The following is a 23,853-nucleotide window of genomic DNA, read 5'->3' on the forward strand; positions in this document are numbered from 1 at the left end:
CCCCTAGAGTCGGACTTAATTTCAGAGGAAATCTTTACCTTTGGAGCTGAGCATTAAGTTCACATTTTAATTTCTGAGGACTTTTTGGTTTTTTTAAATCTATTATTGTAGTAAAGATGTATTTTTGTTGTCATTGTTGTTAAATGGTTTCCTGCAGAAGTTGCAGTCAGGGGTGCTTATTATCAGCTTTGGTTGACATGCCAGCTCTAGAATTAGAAGACCTAAAGATGATAGCACACATGCCCCAAGGTTGGACTTCTGCAATATATTTTACATTGGACTTTCTCTGTACCAAGTTTGGAAATTCCAGTTAGCTGAAAACATGGCAGCCAGACTAGTGATGGGTACATCTAGGACTGAGCATATTACATTTATACTAAAATCACTCCACTGCTTGCCAATTAGTTTCCAGGCAAACTACAAGCATTGGTTATTACCATTAAGGTCCTACATGGTTTGGGTCCAGGTTACCTACAGGATCACTTTATCCCGTACAATCCGCACCATATACTTAGATCCGCTAAGGGATGTTTACTTCAACCAGCATGAACTTGGTTGACAACTGTCTCCCAAACCTAGAGGACTTTTTCATTTCTTAGACTGTGGAATGACCTGCCAGAAGAAATTCACACTCCGGGCAGAGAGTTCCACAACTAGCACTGTCCGGTAGTCCTGGTGTCGTTGCTATCATTGTAATAAGAACGATTTAGAACACCCAGGCGCCTGCTATTGCTGCTAGATTGCATCAGCACTTTCACCCCTCCCCTGTCCCTCTGTGCCGCACTTTACCGTTAAGTAGAGCACTTTAGATCCAGCACTCATCAATGTGTATCGAATGTTGAATGTGTGTTGCTGCTAAGAGATTTACGATCATTCTTGATCATTGACGGACCTTTCCCGATATTCTTGCACTTTAAGAACTTAAGAACTTCAAAAATTGGCACTTTAAGACCTGGACTTTAAGAACTGGCTATATCGATATCACCATCCGAATCGCCGCTACCCATGTGGCCCCCTGCCCCCCTTTGGATATTGTTCACGCTGTTCTGGTGTGGTGGAGGGGGCGGAAGAAGAGGTGGCCTGGAGCCTGGGATTGAGAGTGTGGTGGGGAGGGGGGAGGGGGGGAGGGGGGATGCTTGCAAGAACTAATAAGCTTAACAACAAGCATAGGAGAAAATACTCTTATGGCTCATAACTGCGGCATGGAGGGAGGGAGATGTTCCACTAGCCGAGGGGCCCCCATAGAGGTCGTGGTGGGAAGGAGGAGATGCGGGAGAAGGAGACCACGAATTCGGCCTAATTCGGACCACCTTTCCAAATTAACTATTCCCAATAGGTCTCCTAAGGGAATTTGGTGTAACCAGGTGAGCGGGCCCTCTGGCTTGAAGGTGGTGTTGTTGAACGCCAGGTCTGTCAACGGAAAAACAACTTGGATTCAGGACTTAATCCTGGAGGAGCGGGCAGATCTGGCGTGCATCACGGAGACCTGGCTGGACGAAGCGGGGGGCGTAAATCTCTCCCAACTTTGTCCTCCAGGTTTCTCCGTGCAACACCAACCTAGAGCCGGAGGACGGGGAGGAGGGGTTGCAGTGGTCTACAGGGATTCCATCCATCTAACCAGGAGCCCCATCCCGCAGACCACAAATTTCGAATGCGTCCACCTGAGGGTGGGTGACCGGGACAGAATAGGGATTCTGCTAGTGTACCGTCCACCTCGCTGCACTACGGTCTCCCTACCTGAGCTAGCGGGGGTGGTCTCGAGCCTGGCTGTGGAGTCCCAACGGCTCCTTGTGCTGGGGGACTTCAACATCCATGCCGAGGCAACCCTCACAGGTGCGGCTCAGGACTTCATGTCTGCCATGGCAACCATGGGGCTGTCCCAACAAATAGCTGGCCCCACCCACTGTGCTGGACACACATTGGACTTGGTTTTCTGTCAGGGATGGGAGCAGGGTGGCGGTGTGGAGGAGTTGTCCATCTCTCCGTTGCCATGGACCGACCACTTCCTGATTAGATTTAGGCTCACTGCACCTCCTACCCTCCGCAAGGGTGGAGGACCCATTAAGATGGTCCGCCCCAGGAGGCTTATGGATCCGGACGGATTCCTGATGGCTCTTGGGGAGTTTCCCGCCACCGCGGTAGGTGATGATGTCGAGGCCCTGGTCGCTCTCTGGAATGGGGAGATGACCAGGGCTATTGACAAGATCGCTCCGGAACGTCCCCTCTCAAGTAACCGAGCTAAACCAGCTCCTTGGTTCACTGAGGAGCTGGCAGCGATGAAGCGAAGGAAGAGGGTTCTAGAGAGCGTGTGGCGTTCAGACCCAAACGAGTCAAACCGAACACGGTTTGTGTCCTTTTTGAGGGCATATGCCGCGGCAATAAAAGCCGCAAAGAAAACTTTCTTTGCGGCCACTATTGCGTCTGCAAAGAACCGTCCGGCGGAGTTGTTCCGGGTTGTCAGAGGTCTTTTAACTCCTCCCATGGGTGGGAGCCCTGACAACTCGGCAGCGCGCTGTGAAGCATTTGCTCGGTTCTTTGCAGACAAAGTCGCTTTGATCCGCTCTGAGCTGGACGCCACATTAGATGCAGTCTCCGTGGATGTGACACAAGCACCTGCTTGTCAGTTTTGGTTGGATTCTTTTCAGTTTGTGAAACCCGAGGATGTGGACAAGATACTTGGAGGAATGAGACCCACCACGTCCATCCTAGACCCCTGCCCATCCTGGCTTCTTAAGGAGGCCAGAGGGGGATTGGCCCAGTGGGTAACGGTGGTGGTTAATGCCTCCCTTCGGGAGGGCAAGATTCCAGCGAGCCTAAAACAGGCTATTATAAAGCCGCTGTTGAAGAAACCATCACTTGACCCCACTAAATTGGACAACTTTCGGCCTGTTTCCAATCTCCCCTTTCTGGGCAAAGTCATGGAAAGCGTGGTGGCCTCACAACTCCAGGTATTCTTGGGAGACACGGATTATCTGGATCCGGCACAGTCTGGTTTCAGACCGGGACATGGTACCGAGACGGTCTTGGTCGCCTTAGTGGATGATCTGCGCCGGGAGCTAGACAGGGGGAGTGTGTCCCTGTTGGTGCTCCTGGACCTCTCAGCGGCCTTCGATACCGTCGACCACGGTATTCTTCTGGGGCGCCTTGCAGGGATGGGCCTTGGGGGCACTGCTCTGCAGTGGCTCCGGTCATTCCTGGGGGGTCGCACTCAGAAGGTGTTATTGGGGGACTCCTGTTCAACGCCGCAGCCGTTGACCTGTGGCGTTCCTCAGGGTTCCATCTTGTCCCCCTTGCTGTTTAACATCTACATGAAGCCGCTGGGTGAGATCATCCGGAGTTTCGGGGTGCGGTGTCACCTGTACGCAGATGACGTCCAACTCTGTCACTCCTTCCCACCTGCTACTAAGGAGGCCGTCGAAGTCCTGAACCGGTGCCTGGCCGCTGTAATGGTCTGGATGAGGGCGAACAAACTGAAATTAAATCCAGACAAGACAGAGGTACTCCTGGTCAGTCGCAAGGCCGAACAGGGTATAGGGTTACAGCCTGTGCTGGACGGGGTCGCACTCCCCTTGAAGGCGCAGGTTCGCAGCTTGGGTGTGACCCTGGACTCATCGCTGAGCCTGGAGCCCCAGGTTTCAGCGGTGACCAGGGGAGCATTTGCACAGCTTAGGCTCGTGCGCCAGCTGCGCCCGTATCTTGGGAAGTCTGACTTGGCCACGGTGGTACACGCTTTGGTCACATCCCGCCTCGACTACTGCAACGCTCTCTACGTGGGGCTGCCCTTGAAGACGGCCCGGAAGCTTCAGCTAGTCCAGCGCGCGGCAGCCATGTTGTTAATGGGAGCTGGACGCAGAGAGCATACAACGCCTCTGCTGTCCCAACTCCACTGGCTGCCGATCTGCTACCGGGCCCAATTTAAGGTGCTGGTATTATCCTACAAAGCCCTAAACGGTTCCGGCCCAAAATACCTTGCAAACCGCATCTCGGCCTACGAGCCCACGAGGGCCTTGAGATCATCCGGGGAGGCCCTTCTCTCGGTCCCGCCCGCCTCACAGGCACGTCTGGCGGGGACGAGGGAGCGGGCCTTCTCGGTGGTGGCCCCCCGGCTGTGGAACACTCTCCCTGCTGAAGTCAGACAGGCGCCCTCCTTGATGGCCTTCCGTAGGGGCCTAAAAACCTGGCTCTTCGAGCAGGCCTTCAATTGAGTATAGTTAATTGACACTGGAATGAATTAGGACTACGAATTTTGGCTATGACCCCAGGACTTGACGAAGCGGATTTTTAGTATAAGTATATGTTGTGTTGTATTTGTCTGGTTTGTATGTCTAGACTCGCTGTACACTGTCTTCCTTGTTATTGTTCACCGCCCCGAGTCGCCTCCGGGCTGAGAGGGGCGGTCAATAAATGCAATAAATAAATAAATAAATAAATAAACAGCTCTCACTGTCAGGAAGTTCTTCCTAATGTTCAGATGGAATCTCCTTTCTTGTAGTTTGACACCATTGTTCTGAGTCCCAGTCTCTAGGGCAGCAGAAAACAAGCTTGCTCCCTCCTCCCTATGACTTCCTCTCACATATTTATACATGGCTATCATGTCTCCTCTCAGCCTTATCTTCTTCAGAGATGCCCAGCTCTTTAAGCCGCTCCTCATAGGGCTTGTTCTCCAAACCCTTGATCATTTTAGTCCTCTGGACACATTCCAGCTTGTCAATATCTCTCTTCAATTGTGGTGTCCAGAATTGGACACAATATTCCAGGTATTGTCTTCTGCATGTGGCACTTTGAGTGTTTCTGTGAGCCTCCCCAAGTCCCTTTGAAGAGATGGTGGCAGGGTACAAATAAAGATGATGATGATGATGATGATTATTATTATTATTATTATCATCGATATTATTATTATTAACTTGCAGTTTCTCAAGTGGCATCTGATACACACACACACACACAATAAATCTTGAAACCAGCAAAATAGTTTGCTTTTTGTCCCTGAACGCTATTATCTCTTGGAAAACTTTGCACAGCGAGCTGATTGAGATTGGGAAACAGGTGGAAAAGTTATGTATTCCATTTGACCTTTGCCAAGGACTTTTACCTTTTCAAAAAACCGCTGCCAAATGGGGAATGGGGGCAGGGAGGCAAGCATTCTCAGGGATTAAAGGGATAATCTGATAAAACAACAGACAAGTCATGGGGTGAGTTTGAAAAGCAGCCAGTCTTTCTCAAAGGCACTAAGCTCCTGGCTCCTGACTTTGCATCCCCAGGTTCCCATTCCAATATAGCACTTTGTCCTGTATTCAAGAGGAATTTGACGTGATTGAAGATCAAGGGGAAGTCATGGAAAAAGGCAGGCAAAAATAAATTCGCTCCACAGGCCTGCAGGGCAGTGAGGGTGGGAGACGTTAACAAGCCAGACTTTGCACCAAGTCCTTTTTGTTTGAGCGAATTCCAAAATTTAGCACAAAAGAACTGCTTATCACATTGTAGTGAGCAGGCAAAAGGCTGGCAAAGTAGAAATGCAGATTTCAGGTGGAAAATAAGTTTCTTGGATTCTATCATCTATAGCCTTTTTACACATCTAAGTACTCAGTACTGAAGAAATGTGCCTTGCCTCAAGAATTTGCACATTGGTGAGCTATCTGGGACATTTTCGGCAATGTAGGCATGTACAAAACATGGTTTCAAATAAGCACAAATAAAAAAACTACCCCAACTATACTGTGCTCCAGGAATAAGAAGCCTCATCCTTAAACCCAGTGTTCACCCCCTCTTGGTGACCCCAAAAGCTCCACTTCAGCCCTGAAATTTTTTAATATTTTCCCATGCTTCCCAAACCACTTGTAAATGCAGTGATTTAGACCCACTAATGCCCACAAAAATGAAAACAAAAAGGCTGAACATTGGTCAAACTAGTTGCTGGAAGTAACATGATATAATTTTGTGTGTTCTTGAATATGATGGTATCTGACGGGGCTGTGGTACAGCTAGTTAGTAGCCAGCTGCACTAATTCACTACTGACCGAGAGGTCATGAGTTCGAAGCCAGCCCGGATCGGAGTGAGCTCCCGACCATTAATATTCTAGCTTACTGTCGACCTATGCAGCCCGAAAGACAGTTGCATCTGTCAAGTAGGAAATTTAGATACCGCTTTATGTGGGGAGGCTAATTTAACTAATTTATGACACCATAAAACCTTCCAGCAGCGTGTGTAAGAATGAGGAAGTGCTCCATCAAGGACTCGGTGTCACAAGTGGAGCGTGAAGCAGCAGCTCCCCCTATGACAGGAATCAAGCATACCCTCCTGAAGCCAGAAAAGCCAGAATTAAATTGCCTCTGTGTCTGTCTATATATGTTGTATGTCTAAATGGCATCGAATGTTCGCCATGTATATGTGCATTGTAATCCGCCCTGAGTCCCCTGCTGGGTGAGAAGGGCGGAATATACTGTAAAATAAATAAATAAATAAATAAAATAGTACATAGATGGAGTGAGCTTAGAGTCAGCATTTGACTCCTTCTCCCAGAGCAGTTGTCTATCCCTACTTTAGTTGATGTGAGGAAATCTGTACTTTTAGTAAAATAAATAAATACATGTACTGTATTATGAGCCATTTAAAGTCAGAATCATAGAGCTGTAAGGGCCATTAAGTTCAACCCCCTGTTCAGTGCAACATCTCCAGCTAAAGCATCTCTTCTGTATCAGTAAACACTCTGATTGGTTCTCCTTAGGTTCACTATAAAGTTGGAAATGACTTGAAGGCACACAACAATAGCAACGTTGTTGTACTCTAACCTATTTCTTCTCTATACTCTCAGAACCTGTGAGCCAGCATGGCCAGCTGGAGCCCCCAAATTAACTTTTACTTGCTATGATATACAAAGGAGGATATGTTGCTGTGTAGCTCTTTCCTTTCCCTTTAAACAGTTTAATAGGTACAAATGCTATGTCAGAGAAATCAGGAGTGATCAACTATCCCACGAGAGTTAAAAGTGAGTTGTGAGGAGGCAAAATCTGAAGGTTAGCCACTGGGGTGTGGTGTTTGAAACTGATAATGGGCTCCTTCACTCTTTGTCATATGACTCACTCATCCACTTTTTTTTCTCCCTATAGGGTAAAACTGGAGGCACACTCATATATGAGCTTCCAAAAAAGACTGGCTGTCAAGAACACGTAAGACGATGATTGACTTGCTTTCTGTGGCACCCACATCCTGAGTTTCTGAATGAATCATGGACCTGAAAATGTTTCCGGATTGAAAGGAGACAAGCCCACAGCAACAAGTGATACACAGGCCTGGCATCAAAAGTTGACACAGTCATTGGCTAGTAAACATAGCTCTTTCAGAGGGCCAACAAATCTCACTGGCCAATTACAACCCCTGGGGCTAGTGTGGCTATCAGTGGACCCTTAATAGCGCCAGGCAAGGCCCGATGAAAGGCCCTCTATTCATCCCATCTGTCACTTCCCTGGCTTCAGAGGGAGAGAAGATGCAGATACAACATCCTGCCTAAGTCCAGAAGCAGATGGAAAGCCTCTATCCAACTGCCATTGCCCAGACCACAGAGGGAGAGAAGAAGAAACTACAGCTGCATCATGCCTAAGCCCAGAAGAAGATAAAAGACCCTCCTTCCAACTGCCATTGTGCTGACCACAGATGGAGAGAAGAAGAAACCACACCTGCATCATGCCAAAGACCAGAAGCAGAGGGAAAGCCCTCTGTCCAATGGCCAGTGCCCTGACCACAGAGGGAGAGAAGAAAAAGAACCCACAGCTGCATCATGCCTAAGCCCAGAAGATAGAAGACCCTTCATCCAACTGCCATTGTGCTGACCACAGTTGGAGAGAAGAAGAAACCACACCTGCATCATGCCGAAGACCAGAAGCAGATGGTAAGCCCTTTGTCCTATGGCCAGTGTCCTGACCACAGAGGGAGAGAAGAAGAAGAACCCACAGCTGCATCATGCCTAAGCCCAGAAGAAAAAAGACTCTCCATCCAACTGCCATTGCCCTGACCACAGACGGAGAGAAGAAGAAACCACACCTGCATCATGCCAAAGACCAGAAGCAGATGGAAAGCCCTCTGTCCAATGGCCAGTGCCCTGACCACAGAGGGAGAGAAGAAGAAGAACCCACAGCTGCATCATGCCTAAGCCCAGAAGAAGATAAAAGACCCTCCATCCAACTGCCATTGTCCTGGCTTTGGAAAAAAACAAAGAGATAGGCAGAGCTTCATCATGCTCAGGCCCAGAATCAGATGAAAGCCACTATCTCTATCCCAACTACCACTGCCCTGGTGGCAGAGGGAGAAATTAAGAGGATGTATTTGCTGGACTGAATCCCTTCCCACACTGTCACTGTCTTTTCCATTTATGTCGTCTTAATTCTAAGCCATGGAACTGTTTTGTTGTTCTTTTACTTGTAAAGTTTCATTTACCGTGATGGCAATAAATAAATATTCCACATTCCCTGCCATGGCAATATCTTATCGAATCCTGGGCTCTTGAGTTTAGAGTGAAAAATTAGCATCTTTAGCCAGTTTCCTCAAATACATTGCCAAATTACAGATCCTACGATTCCATAGGATCTGAAGTGGAATCATAGCATTATAACTGTGGCATCTGGAAAGGGCGCAGCACTTGTGCCTGGATTATGTACTATGACTGGCACGTGTCATTTTAATTTCCAGGAAGTTTAACTTGTTAGATATGAAATGACAGGTGTTTGTTATTTCTGTTATGGTTGCCAAGTGAAATAAAGAACAGGCCTCCTATCCCTTTAACAGTTGTGTAAGAAAAATAAATTACAGCAGGTATTGCTTCATCATTATTTGTCACAACAAAAGATGAATGGTTAGAGGCAACTCGAGAGAAGTGACGGTTGAAGAAAGGCTCCAGGCAGTGATTTTTTTAGGGCGGATTCTTTTAAAATTCCTGTACATGTGCCTCTGGGAATTTGTAACCTCACCTGTTGCCAGGATGAGGCAAAATTGTCCAGTCAAATAAAGGCTGATAGAAGAGACAATCCAGAACAGTGGAAACACAGGCTCCTGTCTCTTTGATGGTTGCAGATAGCAATTTTTTATACTTATAATAGCTTCTGAAATTACTAGTTTTTTACCTGGCACCTGACAGCCAAATTGTTGTCTTTGGGAGGTAAAGACCCTTTTATCCTCCCAGGCCTTAAAAACTATTTCAGTGCTTCTCCACCTTTGTGTTATATCAGGCTGCTGGTATCATTTGGTTTTATGAGCTAAAATGTTTCATTTTCCGTTGCCAGTTTTATCTTGCTTTTATATTCTCCTTCTGTGACCAGTATTTTATTATGTCAGCATTGTATTTTATGTTTCTAACAGTCTATAAACTGTGCAGCAAACTTTGGTTAGATCACTGCCGGGCCTCTGGTTGAGAACTTTTTGTATTTGGGCTTTCTTGGTCCATACCAGCCCAATGACCTCATTTGACCACATAACCAACCCATACCATTTTGTGAACCCTTGTTGGCTGTTGTATACTAATGTGCATGTTTTGTTTAGATTTATGTTATTATAGAATTTTGTCTGACTATGTGTAGTTTGGCTATGTCTGACTATGTGTAGATTATGGCAACAAGACTGATTGATAACTGGCAAATAGAGGGAGAAAACGTGAAGGCAGCGACAGACTTTGTATTTCTAGGTGCAAAGATTACTGCAGACGCAGACTGCAGCCAGGAAATCAGGAGACGTTTACTTCTTGGGAGGAGAGCAATGACCAATCTTGATAAAATAGTGAAGAGTAGAGGCATTACACTGGCAACCAAGATCTGCATAGTTAAAGCAATAAAGCATAATAACCTATGGATGTGAGAGCTGGATCATAGGGAAGACTGAGCAAAGGAAGATAGATGCTTTTGAACTGTGGTGTTGGAGGAAAATTCTGGGAGTGCCTTGGACCACGAGAAAATCTAACCAGTCCATACTTCAGGAAATAAAGCTCAACTGCTCAGTGGAGGGAAAGATATTAGAGACAAAGTTGAAGTGCTTTGGCCGCATAATGAGAAGACAGGAAAGCTTAGAGAAGACAATTATGCTGGGGGAAATGGAAGGAAAAAGGAAGAGGGGCCAACCAAGGGCAAGATGGATGGATGGTATCCTTGAAGTGACTGATTTGACCTTGAAGGAGCTGGGGGTGGCAATGGCCGACAGGAAGCTCTGCCGTGGGCTGGTCCATGAGGTCACGAAGAGTTGGAAGCGACTGAACGAATAAACAACAACATGTGTCGTTTAATTGATTGATGTCAGGTTGACTTTACTGATTTTAGGATCATTCAAAGATCCTTTCACACCTACAATTAAAGAGCATTCTGAACCCCCAAAACGACAGAATTAGGGCAAACTTCCCACACAGAACCCCCATGACCAACAGAAAATACTTAAGGCCATCCATTCCAACTCCCTTCACCAGGGCAATAAAACGTAATTAAAGCCCTCCTGACAAAGAGCCATCCAGCCATAGATACAGATAGATATGATTCACACAGAGATATATATATAGTATCATAGATTTGAAAGGGATCCCTAAAGAAGGACAAGTATATGTTGCATGTTCCAGAGTAGGCAAACCAGGCAATCTCCACATCAACACTGACAAAGAAACAGCAAGAAATACTTTTTACCCACAAGCATCAAGATATTACACAGATTAGAAACCAACACTTTCTCATTACTTTATTTTCCAGATCACCAGAATGGGCCACAGCAACACGTGGCAGGGGTCAGCTAGTGTGTGTGTGTGTGTATCCCATTTGCAGCTATTTCCCTAAGTAAATCTCATAGTTATGTTAATTTTGTCTTCAGTGTTCATATCAACCCCATAGGAACTAAGCTATTTCTAGAAAGTACAGGTGGTTTATTCTGGTAACTGCTATGGAAAGTGTGTCCATATTATAATATGGACACACTTTCCATAGACAAGACTATTATTTGAGAGTAGAGTGATGATGAGGAAAATAGATGTTTAGTCCTCTCCAAAGCACTAACTGCACTTTTCAATTTTTCCACTGGGATGGAGAGACAAAGAGTTTTTCTTTGCAAATTCTCATTTAGAAGCCTTAAATGACCTAAAGGCATCCCATCCTGTCTGATCTTGGAAGCTGAGCAAGGTCAGCTTTAGTTAGTTAGTACTTGGATGGGACACTGCCAATGAATACCAGGTGCCGAAGGCAATATTTCAGAGGAAGGAACTGGCACAACCACTCCTGAATGTTTCTTGCCTAAGTAAACCCTATGAATTGCATGGGTTTGTCACAACTCAACAGGCACCTTGAAAGCACATACACACAAGCTCAAGATTTTACTAGGGGAATCATGGGAGGATTTCCATTGCTATTTATTTATTATTTATTTATTTACTTTATTTGTATACCGCTCTTCTCAGCCCTTAGGCGACTCAGAGCGGTTAACAACACAGTTTCAATATACATAGTACAAAATCATTGGACATTTAAAGCAATAGTAAACAATTAATTAAACAGCAAACATCAACATCAATATCAATATAACAATTCCATCACGTCTCATCGATAGAATCAGAATCCAGCCTCATTATCCTTATTCCGTGTTCCAATAATCGATTGCACTGCCTAGTCAAATGCCTGTTCGAAAAGCCAGGTCTTCAATTTCCTCCGGAATGCCAACAGGGAGGGGGCCGATCTGATCTCTGTAGGGAGGGTGTTCCACAGCCGAGGGGCCACCACTGAGAAGGCCCTGTCTCTCGTCCCCGCCAGACGCGCATGTGAAGCTGGTGGGATCGAGAGAAGGGCCTCCCCAGACAATCTTAATGTTCTAACTGGTTTGGTATCAATAGCAGGAAAATATGATAAAGGAATAAGCAATTTTCCATTTTGAGTCCTTTTGTCCTCTTGTCGACTAATAATCTCTGTGAATAACTATGGCTGCTTCCACATAGCCATTCAATCTGATTCAGGATATGGATCACAGAGATCTGGTTAATTTGGAAGTGCCTACACAGGCACCCCAGAAACCAGCTAGAAACTGAGATGGAGTTCCTGCAGATCTGTGGATTAATCTGTTATAAGAAGAAGAAGAAAAGATTTCCCTACTTCCTCCACTGAGCTGCACTGCAAAGAAGCAGCCTATCCAATATGGATCCGCATTACAACATTTCAAGGCAAAATAGGAAATGAAAAGCGGGTACCTCTCCAGGGGGAAGGTGTTTGTTTACTTTCCACCTGAGCTGTGTATTTGGTTTCTGTATCCAAAAGTTCCAGTGCTAACTCTGTCCTCACATGCACTCCACATGTTGGTTCCAAATTCCTGCTCTGCAGTGGCCATACATTGGTCAGCTTCAGTGGGGTTTTGTGGGTTTTTTTGGACTTTCTGTTGAGTTTTTTTTAAAAAAAACATGGTTTTTGGCTGGATGCATGTTGGAGAAAACATGTAAGTTTTTTAGATATTCCAACCTCGGAACAGCTTCAAGATAGATTATACAGTAGTAGCTGTGTAGATGGTGCCTATGATTATGTAGTAGTGAGGTATATAGAATCTGTTTGGAAACTGCTGTTCAGAGGAACCCCCCATTTGTCAGCTCTGGCTAGGATTTCCACTTTAAAAACTGAAGTAGACTTCTGTAACTTTGATGGTTGTTTTGGACAAGGCTCTTGTTAATTCAGTGACTGCACAGAAAAGAAATTTCAGCAGTTGTTGTATTTATGAAATGTCCTCTTATGCCCCTTCTACACTGCCATATAATAATAATAATAATAATAATAATAATAATAATAATAACAAAAACAATAACAATAACAATAACAATAACAATAACAACAACAATAATAATAATAATAATACTTTATTTATATACTGCTCTATCTCCCCGGGGGGACTCAGAGCGGTTTCCAAGTAACATCATCAATACATACAGAGTAAATAACATAACCATAAGATTAACATAACAATATAAGCATAAAAATTGTCGCCATAACACATATATATTAAAAGTAATCCTGCCTGTTCAAGGCAATTTAAAAGGCTGGGCCAAGATTAGTGCAAGATCAAAAATTCTAGGGGCCCCGGGAATTAAGTGCAGGACTATAGCAGAAAACAACAATAATAGATATGGGTCTATGGCTGTTCATCTCCGGGGCCTATTAGAGGAAGTGACCTGGGTAATTGGTAGGAAGAATAAGGCCATATTCAACAAAGTCTAGGGCTAAGCTAGAACTGGTCATTCTCAAAGGCTTGTTGAAACCACCAGGTCTTCAAGCTCTTAGAAAACGAGGGGAGGGATGGGGTCTGTCTTATTTAGAATGGATTACTGCAATGCGCTCTACGTGGGGCTACCCTTGAAGACGGCTCGGAAACTGCAACTGGTTCAGCGTGCAGCAGCCAGGATGCTAACTGGAGCTCATTATCAAGAGAGGTCTACCCCTCTGTTTAAGGAGCTCCACTGGCTGCCATTCATCTTTCGAGCCCAATTCAAGGTGCAGGTGCTCACCTACAAAGCCCTAAACGGTTTGGGACCACCCTACCTGCGTGACCGCATCTCCATCTACGAACCCACACGCTCGCTTCGATCATCTGGGGAGGCCCTGCTCGTGATCCCACCCACGTCGCAAGCGCGCTTGGTGGGGACACGGGACAGGGCCTTCTCCGTGGCGGCCCCCCGACTCTGGAACGCCCTTCCAAAAGATCTCCGACAGGCCCCCTCACTAGCAGTTTTCAGAAGGAATTTGAAAACTTGGCTGTTCCGTTGTGCCTTCCCGGATTAGGAATCCCTATCCCAAGTCCTAGTAGCACTTTAGCACAACTAACATTGCTGCACACCGTACTTTAATTCCTACGCCCCTCCTGCCATTTCAGCACTTTTAACCTTGTACCCCTTTCGCCGGCCGAACCAGTTTTAATATGTCTTGATGTATTGTTATTGCTGTCTCGCTAATTTTTGATTTTGATTTGCTTTTTTGATTTTTGATTTGCTTTGTTATTACTTGTTATGTTCTCTATTGTATTGTGTTTTGTGGCTTCGGCCTGTGTAAGCCGCATCGAGTCCTTCGGGAGATGCTCGCGGGGTACAAATAAAGTTAATAATAATAATAATAATAATAATAATAATAATAATAATTTCCCTGGGGAGGGAGTTCCAGAGGCCGGGGGAGGGGGCACCACTGAGAAAATCCAGATTATCTTCTTTGAACTGGATTATATGGCAGTGTAGACTCATATAATCCACTTCAAAGCAGATAGTGTGGACTATCTGCTTTGATAATCTTGATTATATGGCAGTGTAGAAGGGGCTTAAGAAGGACAGAAGCTCTGTCCCTTATTTTAATGGACAAACCTATTACCGAGTTAAGAAAATACAGTGGTTTTCAAAAATATGTTGTGAGAAAGATTAGGTTTTCTTATATTGTTGCCACTATGTATGTCTTCAAAGAAATCAGTGCTGAGGAACAATATTCTTTGAAAGACAGCTGTCCACCAGTCTTTGTCCTCCTTATGCAACATAGCACATTAAAAATGGTGAAGTTATTTATTAAATATCAAAGTTAGAACCATCTGTGCCTTAGCATTTCTGTTTTCTATGTATGGTTGTGAAAGCTAGACAGTGAAGAAAGCTGGCAGGGAAAAAATAAACGCATCTGAAATCTGGTGCTGGAGGAGAGTTTCTAGGGATACAATGGACTGCCAATAAATACAAGAGCAAGTTAAGCTCGAACTCTCCATAAACATGCTTTTCTAATGCAACAAAGCATGCTATCTCATGGTTTGTGCAAAGAATGAGTCTATCATACTTTGGAAATATCTTGAAATAACATGTTTTATTAGAAAAGTCAATAATGCAGGGTAAAACAGAAGGGGGTAGGAAACGAGGAAGACCTAATTAATGTGGACTGGCTTCACAAAATAAGCCATGACCCTGTGTTTGCAAGACTAGCACTACTGGAAATGTTCAATTTACAAAGCTGCCGTAAATCAAATCAGACTTCACAGCAAATATCAATAAACTAGGTATGTTCTAGGTTGAGATGGTCATACTGGTAGATGCAGATGCTATTCAATATCTGGGTGATTTGCAATATATCAGAAGGACTTCTTACTCCCAATGGATGTTGTCAAGGCTCACATACTCCATAACTGGCTTTCAGAATTATTTTCAGAATAATTCAGAATTAACTCAAACAAAGAACTTCAACAAGCTCATCTTAGTGGATTGCAGGATATATCTAGCTAAAGATAAAATAGATCTACAGTCCCAAAGGCCCTAGATTATACTTTAAATTCCCATGGAATAATTGTGACATCTAGAAGGACTTGTTGCTGCCTTATGAGAATGTGTGTACCCCACAAAAACTTTCATCAACCCAATTTCCTCCAAATGCTAGGATGGGTGGTTTTTGTAGTCCAACACATCTGGAGGGCACAGGCCGACAGAATTCTCTAAAATAGCAGTTCTCAAACTTTGCACCAGGGAGCTTTTTGGGACTCTGTAAAAGGTGCTCAGGGGCTCCACGGGCAACCCATCTCCTCTGCGGTTTCTGCTATTATTATGATTATTATTATTATTGCAGAAGTTGGATGGCCATCTGTTAGGGTGTTTTTCTTGCATAGCAGAAGGAGTTTGGACTGGATGACTTCGGCGTCTTCCACTGAAATGCTGTTTATGTTGGTTAAAATTCTTATTCATTTTAAATATTGTATTTTTATATATTGTTTCTACTGTTTGAATTAATTCACAAAAACACTATCTATTTACCACTGACCCAGCCCAAGATCTTCTGGGAAGGCCCTGCTCTCGCTCCTGACATCTTCGCAGGTGCGGTTGGCATGGATGAGAGACAGGGCCCCTCGGCTATGGAACTCCCTTCCTAGGGACATTGGATCGGCCCCTTCCATCCTAACATTTCAAAAACAAGTCAAAACCTGGCTTTTCGAGCGAGCTTTTGCAAATGCAGTGTAACTGGCAAATTTAGAACCACGGAATGACAGGATGATGCGTTTGGAAAATGTTTTTAGTAATGAGATGTTGAGGACTTATGTTTTTACTGGTTTTATATGGTTTTATATTAATGTTAATTGTTTTTAATGGTAATTTATGGTGTTGGGGGCTTCGAATTGTCCCAACTGCAAACCACCTTGAGTCGCCTTCGGGCTGAGAAAGGCGGTATATAAATACGGCAAATAAATAAATAAACAAATAAACAAATACATGTCTGAGATATATGCATTATATATTATATTACATGACATTGCATTACATTACATTATATTATACTATATATTATATATAAACATTTCCTGGGGCTCCATGAGAAACTTTTGCTTCAAAAAGGACCCTGTGGCTGAAAAAGTTTGAGAACCTGTTCTAAAAAAACATGTCTACAAATCTACTGCGGAAAGAATTTTTTGCAAAAATATTTGGAAAACCAAAAACAGTGTGCTAATGGGAACTTTAATATACATTGACACACATGTGTGAGTACAGTCTTATGACATATCTATTCTACAAGCCCAGCACCATCCGCAAATCCACGGATGGAACATGGACATGCAAAATCACAGAAAATAGCAAACTCTATTGAAATGAAGGACTTTGGGTGCGATAATATCACAGATTCATGTCTAGAGAGGACATATTTTGTTGGATCTGGATAAATCAATCCTGTGGATAGAAGATTCCTACTGTATATAAAACATTTCTATCAATTTGTTACTCATGGTTGTCCAAAAGAATTCCAGAAACTGTAATTTGGCTTATAAACAGATAATAGTTAATTAAAGACACCCCCTCCCCTGTTGTTATTCCTAAACTAGAAATTTCAGTTTCTCTAATGTCTAGAAAAAATTTTTCCCTTCATTTGTCTTTATCCTTGTTGTAAAATCAAAACAGAGCACATTAAATAACTGACCTGCCTGGTTTCATGACAAACCAAATGTGCTGTGTAAGGTTGGTGCCTCACCCTGCCTAATAAAAGGGCCAGATCTCCTTGCATTTTGCTACTAGGTATAAACAATAATACTGACCTGATATGGAGATCCTTCCTCTTCTTTATTGGGGAAAGCAGGGAAATATGGAAGAAAAAGAAAAGAGAATAAAATGAATGCAAATATAATTTGAAGAATGCCTTTCATTTTAGATTATATACAGGGAAGTGTTGTATAGAAAACTGGTTTTGCTGAAGCACAGTTTATATATTCAGGCAGATTATTATTATTAATAATAATTGTTATTAGGTTCTTGTGGGTTTTTTCGGGCTATAGAGCCATGTTCTAGAGGCATTTCTCCTGACGTTTCGCCTGCATCTATGGCAAGCATCCTCAGAGGTAGTGAGGTCTGATGCCCCGAAATTGAAGAACTGGTGGGGTCAGGAGGCGCTTGGACGCAGAGGGAAGAGGCACGTGCTGCCCTCGTGGGTGAAGAGGGCTCTGCGTCCAAGCGCTTCCTGACCCCACCAGTTCTTCAGTTTCGGGGAATCAGACCTCACTACCTCTGAGGATGCTTGCCATAGATGCAGGCGAAACGTCAGGAGAAATGCCTCTAGAACATGGCTCTATAGCCCGAAAAAACGCACAAGAACCTAGTGATTCCAGCCATGAAAGCCTTCGACAATAATTGTTGTTGTTGTTATTATTATTATTATTATTATTATTATTTGAGACACCACAAGATGAGTCCACAGCAAACAAGATCACTCTGCTGGCTTTTGTATTGGATCACACGTCGGACACTTCCCAAGTGTCTAGGACTATGTGATGTATCAGTGAATAATGCGTGTAGATCCCAGTAAGGTGGACTTTTGCAGCGGGCAGATGGTAATCTTGTCTTCACCAATTGTGTTTAAGTGCAGGCCAAGGTCTTTACGCACTACACCCAGTGTGCCGATCACCACTGGGACCACCTTGACTGGCTTGTGCCAGAGTCTTTACAGTTCGATCTTTAAATCCTCATATCGTGTCAGCTTTTCCAGGTGTTTCTCTTCATTCCTGCTGTCACCTCCACAAGGATCTACTGCAAGTTGAGTATATGTAATAGAGATTGAATGCTTCAGACTAGAAGTATTTTGGATTTTAAAAAAAATTGGAATAAGATATCTTGGAGATAGCTTTACTCCAAAAGTAGAATCAACCCCCTCAAATTTGGATAAAAGTCATGGTTCCTGTGAGCTTATTGACATTAGAATGTCTCACTGCAAAAATAAATGAATTGGGTCACTTAGCACATGCTCTGAGAAATCCACTTTCTGAGTCCAACTCTTAAGTCTGAAGCCTAGCCGGCCAATGGTAATTTCCAGTTGAAGTTAAAAGAAATACACACAGCCACTGTTCATCCACCCTTCTGACTGTGAATGTCTCTTGGCAAAATAAACATAACTGGAGGATATATTATGGAATGTTCTTTGGAAGGGAACCAGCCTGTGGAATAGGTAGATTCTGTCCTGCACAGCGAAGCCCTGCCCCTGGATAACAGAAGATTTATTGTCCAGGAGAAGAGAGAGCAAGGGCTGGGAGACTACCCTCCTCAAACAGGAAAAACTCAAAAAAAATAGTCTACTTTCCAGCTCCTGGGACTAAACCTTTGGAATCAGGACAAGCTCTGGGAATGAGCCTTCCTGGAAAGAATCTGCAATTAGTTACAGGATCTTGGAGAAGTTTTTGGGGGGAGGACTACAATTCAGAAACTCCCAGGCAGCCCAGCCAAGAAACATATTACCTTTTTCTAAAATCTGTTTTGGCAAAGAAGAGAAATATAGCTGTTTAGTAGGATTTAGCAATTGCATTTGCCCCAACCAAGGTAACATTTCTGCACTGTGACTAGAATTATTATTTATTTTATTACTAGCTGTCCCCTGCCACGCATTGCTGTGGCCCAGTCTGTTGATCTGGAAAATAAAGTAATGAGAAAGTGTTGGTTTCTAATATATGTAATTTCTTTGTGCTTGTGAGTAAACAGTATTTCTTGCTGTTTCTTTGTCTGTGTTGATGTGGAGAGTGTCTGGTTTACCCACAGTGGAACATGCAACATATCATTGTCCTTCTTTAAGGGTCTCTTTCAAATCTATGATACTATAGCTCTCTCTTTGTGTGAATCATATCTACCTATCTATATCTATGGCTCGATGGCTCTTTGTCAGGAGGGTTTTGATTATGTTTTCTTGCCCTGATGAAGGGAGTTGGAATGGATGGCCTTAAGTATTTTCCGTTGGTCATGGGGGTTCTGTGTGGGAAGTTTGCCCCGATTCTGTCGTTCGTGGGGTTCAGATTGCTCTTTGATTGTAGGTGAACTGTGAATCCCAGTACCTACAAATCCCAAATGTCAAGGTGTATTTACCCCAAACTCCATCTGTGTTCATATTTGGGCATATTGAGTGTTTGTGCCAAGTTTGGTCCAGATCCATCATTGTTTGAGTCCACAGTGCTCTCTGGATGTAGGTGAACTACAACTCCCAAACTCAAGGTCAATGCTCACCAAACCCTTCCAGTATTTTCTGTTGGTCATGGGAGTTCTGTGTGCCAAGTTTGGTTCAATTCCATCATTGATAGAGTTCAGAATGCTCTTTGATTGCAGGTGAACTATAAATCCCAGCAACTACAACTCCCAAATGACTAAATTATATATATATATTTGAGTGATGGTCACTCCTTGTGTTGTGAGACATTTTGTTGCCAAATTTGGTGTGATTTCGTTCATTGGTTCTTTTGTTTTTAAGGTACTCATTATGCACAGAGCATTTATATATATATAGATTTACTGCATTTGTATACCACCTCTCTCAGCCTATCGGCGACTCAAGGCAGTTTACAACAAATCAGTACACATAATATCATAGTACAAATTAAAACATTAAAAACAATATAAACCACAACAGAAGCAATAAAAAAATCAACAACATTAGAAGGTGACTTTAAAATAGTTAGCTCCAAATGCTTTGAGATACCGTTTTAGTATCAGTTGTTTAAAATGGACTCTTCCTGATAGTTCCAAAGTAATAATAATATTTTAAAAATATTTTTGTTACATATATAAGTTTCATTTTATATAGTGTAACATATATCACTTTTCATATGTTGAATATTTTGTGGTTCACAAAATGTTTGTGTGGTTCCCAACCTATGGTCCATGGACCACCAGTGGTCCTCAAGAACTAAAATATGGTCCATGGCCTCACTGTTACTATACCATTGCAACAAGAGCAACCAGTCTCACGAAACACTCTTTTATTTGTTTGTTTGTTTGTTTATTTATTTATTTACAGTATTTGTATACCGCTTTTCTCACCCCGAGGGGGACTCAAAGCGGTTTACACATAAGTAATGGCAAAATTCAATGCTAGTACAAACAATTACAATTCTACACTACAATTAGACATAAATCAAGTTAAAAACAGTATATCCACAAGCAATAAAACAATCATTAAAACAATAAAACAGTCTCGTCTGTCGAATCGCCGTTCCAGTCATTGTCTTTCTGAAATGCTGCATACATTTACTTCTACTGCCCGAAGGCCTGGTCCTAAAACCATTATTTTAATTTTTTTCTAAACGCCAGGAGGGAGGGAGCGGATCTTACCTCATTTGGGAGTGTGTTCCATAGGTGGGGGACCACAGCCGAGAAGGCCCTGTTTCTCGTCCCCGCCAGACACATCTGTGCTGTTGACAGGAGCGAGAGCAGGGCCTCCCTGGATGATCTTAGAGTACGAGGTGGGATGTAGGGGTGCCAAGTCTCATTAAATATGGTTTTCTGTGGGCAAGCAGTTGGCAACTACTGGATGGCATATGTTCTGTATCAGAAACTAGAGTTGATGTGGTCTATCTAATGCAGTTTTTTGAATCAACAACTCAAATAACTAAACTGGTTATTTTGGTCTAAAGTTGACCAAAAACTGATTTCTAACCCTTTTGGTACTAATGTTGGAGAGTGGTCCCTGGTCAAAAAAGGGTTGGGAACCACTGACCTACAGTGTAGAATTAACGCAGTCTGATGCCATTTTAACTGCCATGGCCCAATGCTATGGAATCCTGGGATTTGCAGTTTGGCGAGGCACCAGCACTTTTTAGTAGACAATGCTAAAGTCCTTATAAAACTACAGATCCCATTGTTCCATAGCATTGAGCCATGACACTTAACGTAGTGTCAAATTGCATTAATTCTACAGTGTGGTTACATCCCGATTTTTCCTGTAAAAGTAATGTACTTGTTCTGTCGCACACTGGACTTGAAACGAATTGCTTTTAAAACAGGATGTGCAACTTTAGCCCAGCGGGAAGCCAGGGGGCCCGAAGAGAAATTCGTAAGGATTTTCACCATAAACAGTCTCTAGAGGGCTTGTAAAATACAACAAAGTCTTTTATTGGTGAACAATCAACAGAAACTTCTTTTGTCTTCAAAAGGTTAAACAAATGCTTCCAGGCTCTGTGCAACTGGTGGCTTCTAACTGTTACTTTACTCTAAAGGAAAATCCCTTTCCAAACTTCTCCCAGGCTAACTGTGATCCTAAACCTAACTGATGTGGGCTCCACTACCGGGTTGATCTGCGTCTCAAAGCACCAAGTGGACTTACCAGTAGGCCTGTAGTCACTTCAGCTGGAGTTCTTAGATGTTCAAAGCTGTTTTTCCCTCCGAAATTCCTCAGAGCTTTAGGGCTGTTTCCCTGGGAATCTTTGGGAATCCTTTTGCTCTTAAGACTGTTCTCCTCCGGGAGGTCTTAAGGGTTGAAGCCTTTGTACAGGAGAAGTCTGTACACCTGTACATTGACTTTCCTTGCTGAGACTGACTGAAAATGGCTCCCTTCCCTTTTCAATTGTCCTGAACAGGGGGCGGAACCAAACTTAACGATGATGGACAGGGGGCCTACCCTATAACTGCAAACTTTAACAGGAAGCCAGCCTTCTGCAAAATCCCAAGCCTTGGGCTGTAAGCAAACACTTAATACAAAGCAAATAAAGTGGGAGCTTCTAGTACAGCTGTACCAGCACAGTACTAAGTAGTAGCAATATTGACTGTTTTGGTGTAATGCATAATATATTGTAGTTAATGTACAGTTATTTTTAAAGTAATTATTAGAGGACATGAAAAGATTCTTTTTAAAGCTTTATTCTATTTTTGTCTTAAGTAATCCATGGTGACAACAGTTTGGGTGTTTTGGGATGGAGGTAGTGATGGAAAGAAGCAAAGAAATGCTGGAATTTACTGACAAAATTCAATTGCACAGGTTTTTAAGTACCATGCTTTAAAGACACCTTCTCTAACCTAACATTTTCCAGATTTGTTGGACTGCAAATCCCACCATCCCCAGCCAGCAATCTGGCTGTGGAGTTTTTGTGCATCTGGAAAATGCCAGATTTGGGCAGGCAATTTAAGTTCCCAAAATAACGTTTTTGAACGAGTCAGAAATAAAATGTGCCACTCGTAGGCAATGGTGTCAACTGAAGTATTATACGCCATTTTATCTTGTCAATCCTACGGTTCCCAGCGTCAATGATTAACACAGTGACAACGTGTTAAAAATGTCCCCAACAGAAACCAGATTAGATTTTTGAGCTCACTAATGGTTAACTGTTTTAACATAATGTTCTAAAAATGCCTCCATGTAAAATTATTAGATTTTCAATATCAGTGAACAAAATATTTTAAGCCTTTTCTATTAACATTCCAGTCTCTGGAATGCACAAACCTTTCTGTATCTGCTCAAAAAGAAATCCACTGAGTTCAATAGGATTTGCTGTACTCGGGTGGGCTGAACTGTAAATCTAAACCATGTTTTAAAAGATATCGATTTTATTTCCAGACAATTGAGTGGATGACTAAATTGTAAATCTAAATATATTTTTAAAAAAAAACGTGGATGCAGATATGGTGACATGATTCCAGTTTAATTGACGTGACTTCATTCTATGGCATCCTGGGGTTTGTAGTTTGTGAAGCATGAGAACGGAATGCATCTCCCTCTATGAACCAACTCAGAAGTTTAGATCATCTGGGGTGGCCCTGCTCTCGGTCCCACCTCCTTCGCAGCTGCGGTTGATAGGAACAAGGGACAGGGCCTTCTCAGTGAGGGCCCCTCAGATATAGAACTCCCATCCCAGTGAAATCAGGTCAACTTCATACTTCATGACCTTCAGAAAGCGAGTAAAAACATGGCTCTGGGACCAAACCTTTGGCCAATAGTGCAGTGAAATAAATGAAGATGCAAAATATCCAATAACAGCTGGAACAGCTTTTTGACTAAGATTCCAGATTGTGTGGTTGTAATAATGTCTTTAATGTCTATATGGCTTTTAAATTTATGTTTTAAAAATATGTTTATTTTACATTTGTTCGTTGATATGGCATCACATTGTTGCCTTTTGTAAGGCTGCTCTGAGTCCCCTTTGTGGTGAGAAGGGTGGAATATAAATACAGTAGAGTCTCGCTTACTCAATATAAACAGGCCAGCAGAACGTTGGATAAGCAAAAATGTTGGATAATAAGGAGGGATTAAGGAAAAGCCTATTAAATGTCAAATTACGTTATGATTTTACAAATTAAGCACCAAAACATCATGTTTTACAACAAATTGTCAGACAAAGCAGTTCAATACACAGTAACATTATATAGTAGTTACTGTATTTATGAATTTAGCACCAAAGCATTGCAATGTAGTGAAACAGTTGTGGAACGGGGCGGGAGGCAGACTACATTGGATAATACAGAACGTTGGATGAGCGAAGGTTGGATAAGCGAGACTCTACTGTACAGTAAATAAATAAATAATCTGCTGCCTGGCTGAGAGGTCTAAAAACCCTTTGCTAAACCACAAATCCCAGAATTCCATAGGCTGGAGTAATGGCCATTGGCGTATCAACCTGCCACAACTGCACAG

The 23,853-nt window shown here is 43.1% G+C and overlaps 1 protein-coding gene across 2 annotated transcripts in view; it reads right to left on the minus strand.

Annotated features, from left to right (window-relative positions):
* The window catches only part of PPP1R1B (protein phosphatase 1 regulatory inhibitor subunit 1B), a 105,833-nt gene that overhangs the window by 63,914 nt on the left and 18,066 nt on the right, over positions 1–23,853 (minus strand). For both annotated transcript variants that reach the window (XM_060781074.2, XM_060781075.2), the window contains one exon: positions 17,018–17,040. In XM_060781074.2, the coding sequence (XP_060637057.1) occupies positions 17,018–17,040 (23 nt within the window). The remainder of the gene's footprint in view (positions 1–17,017; positions 17,041–23,853) is intronic.

The sequence above is a fragment of the Anolis sagrei genome, chromosome 6, assembly GCF_037176765.1.
Source record: "Anolis sagrei isolate rAnoSag1 chromosome 6, rAnoSag1.mat, whole genome shotgun sequence".
NCBI classification, from domain to species: Eukaryota; Metazoa; Chordata; class Lepidosauria; order Squamata; family Dactyloidae; genus Anolis; species Anolis sagrei.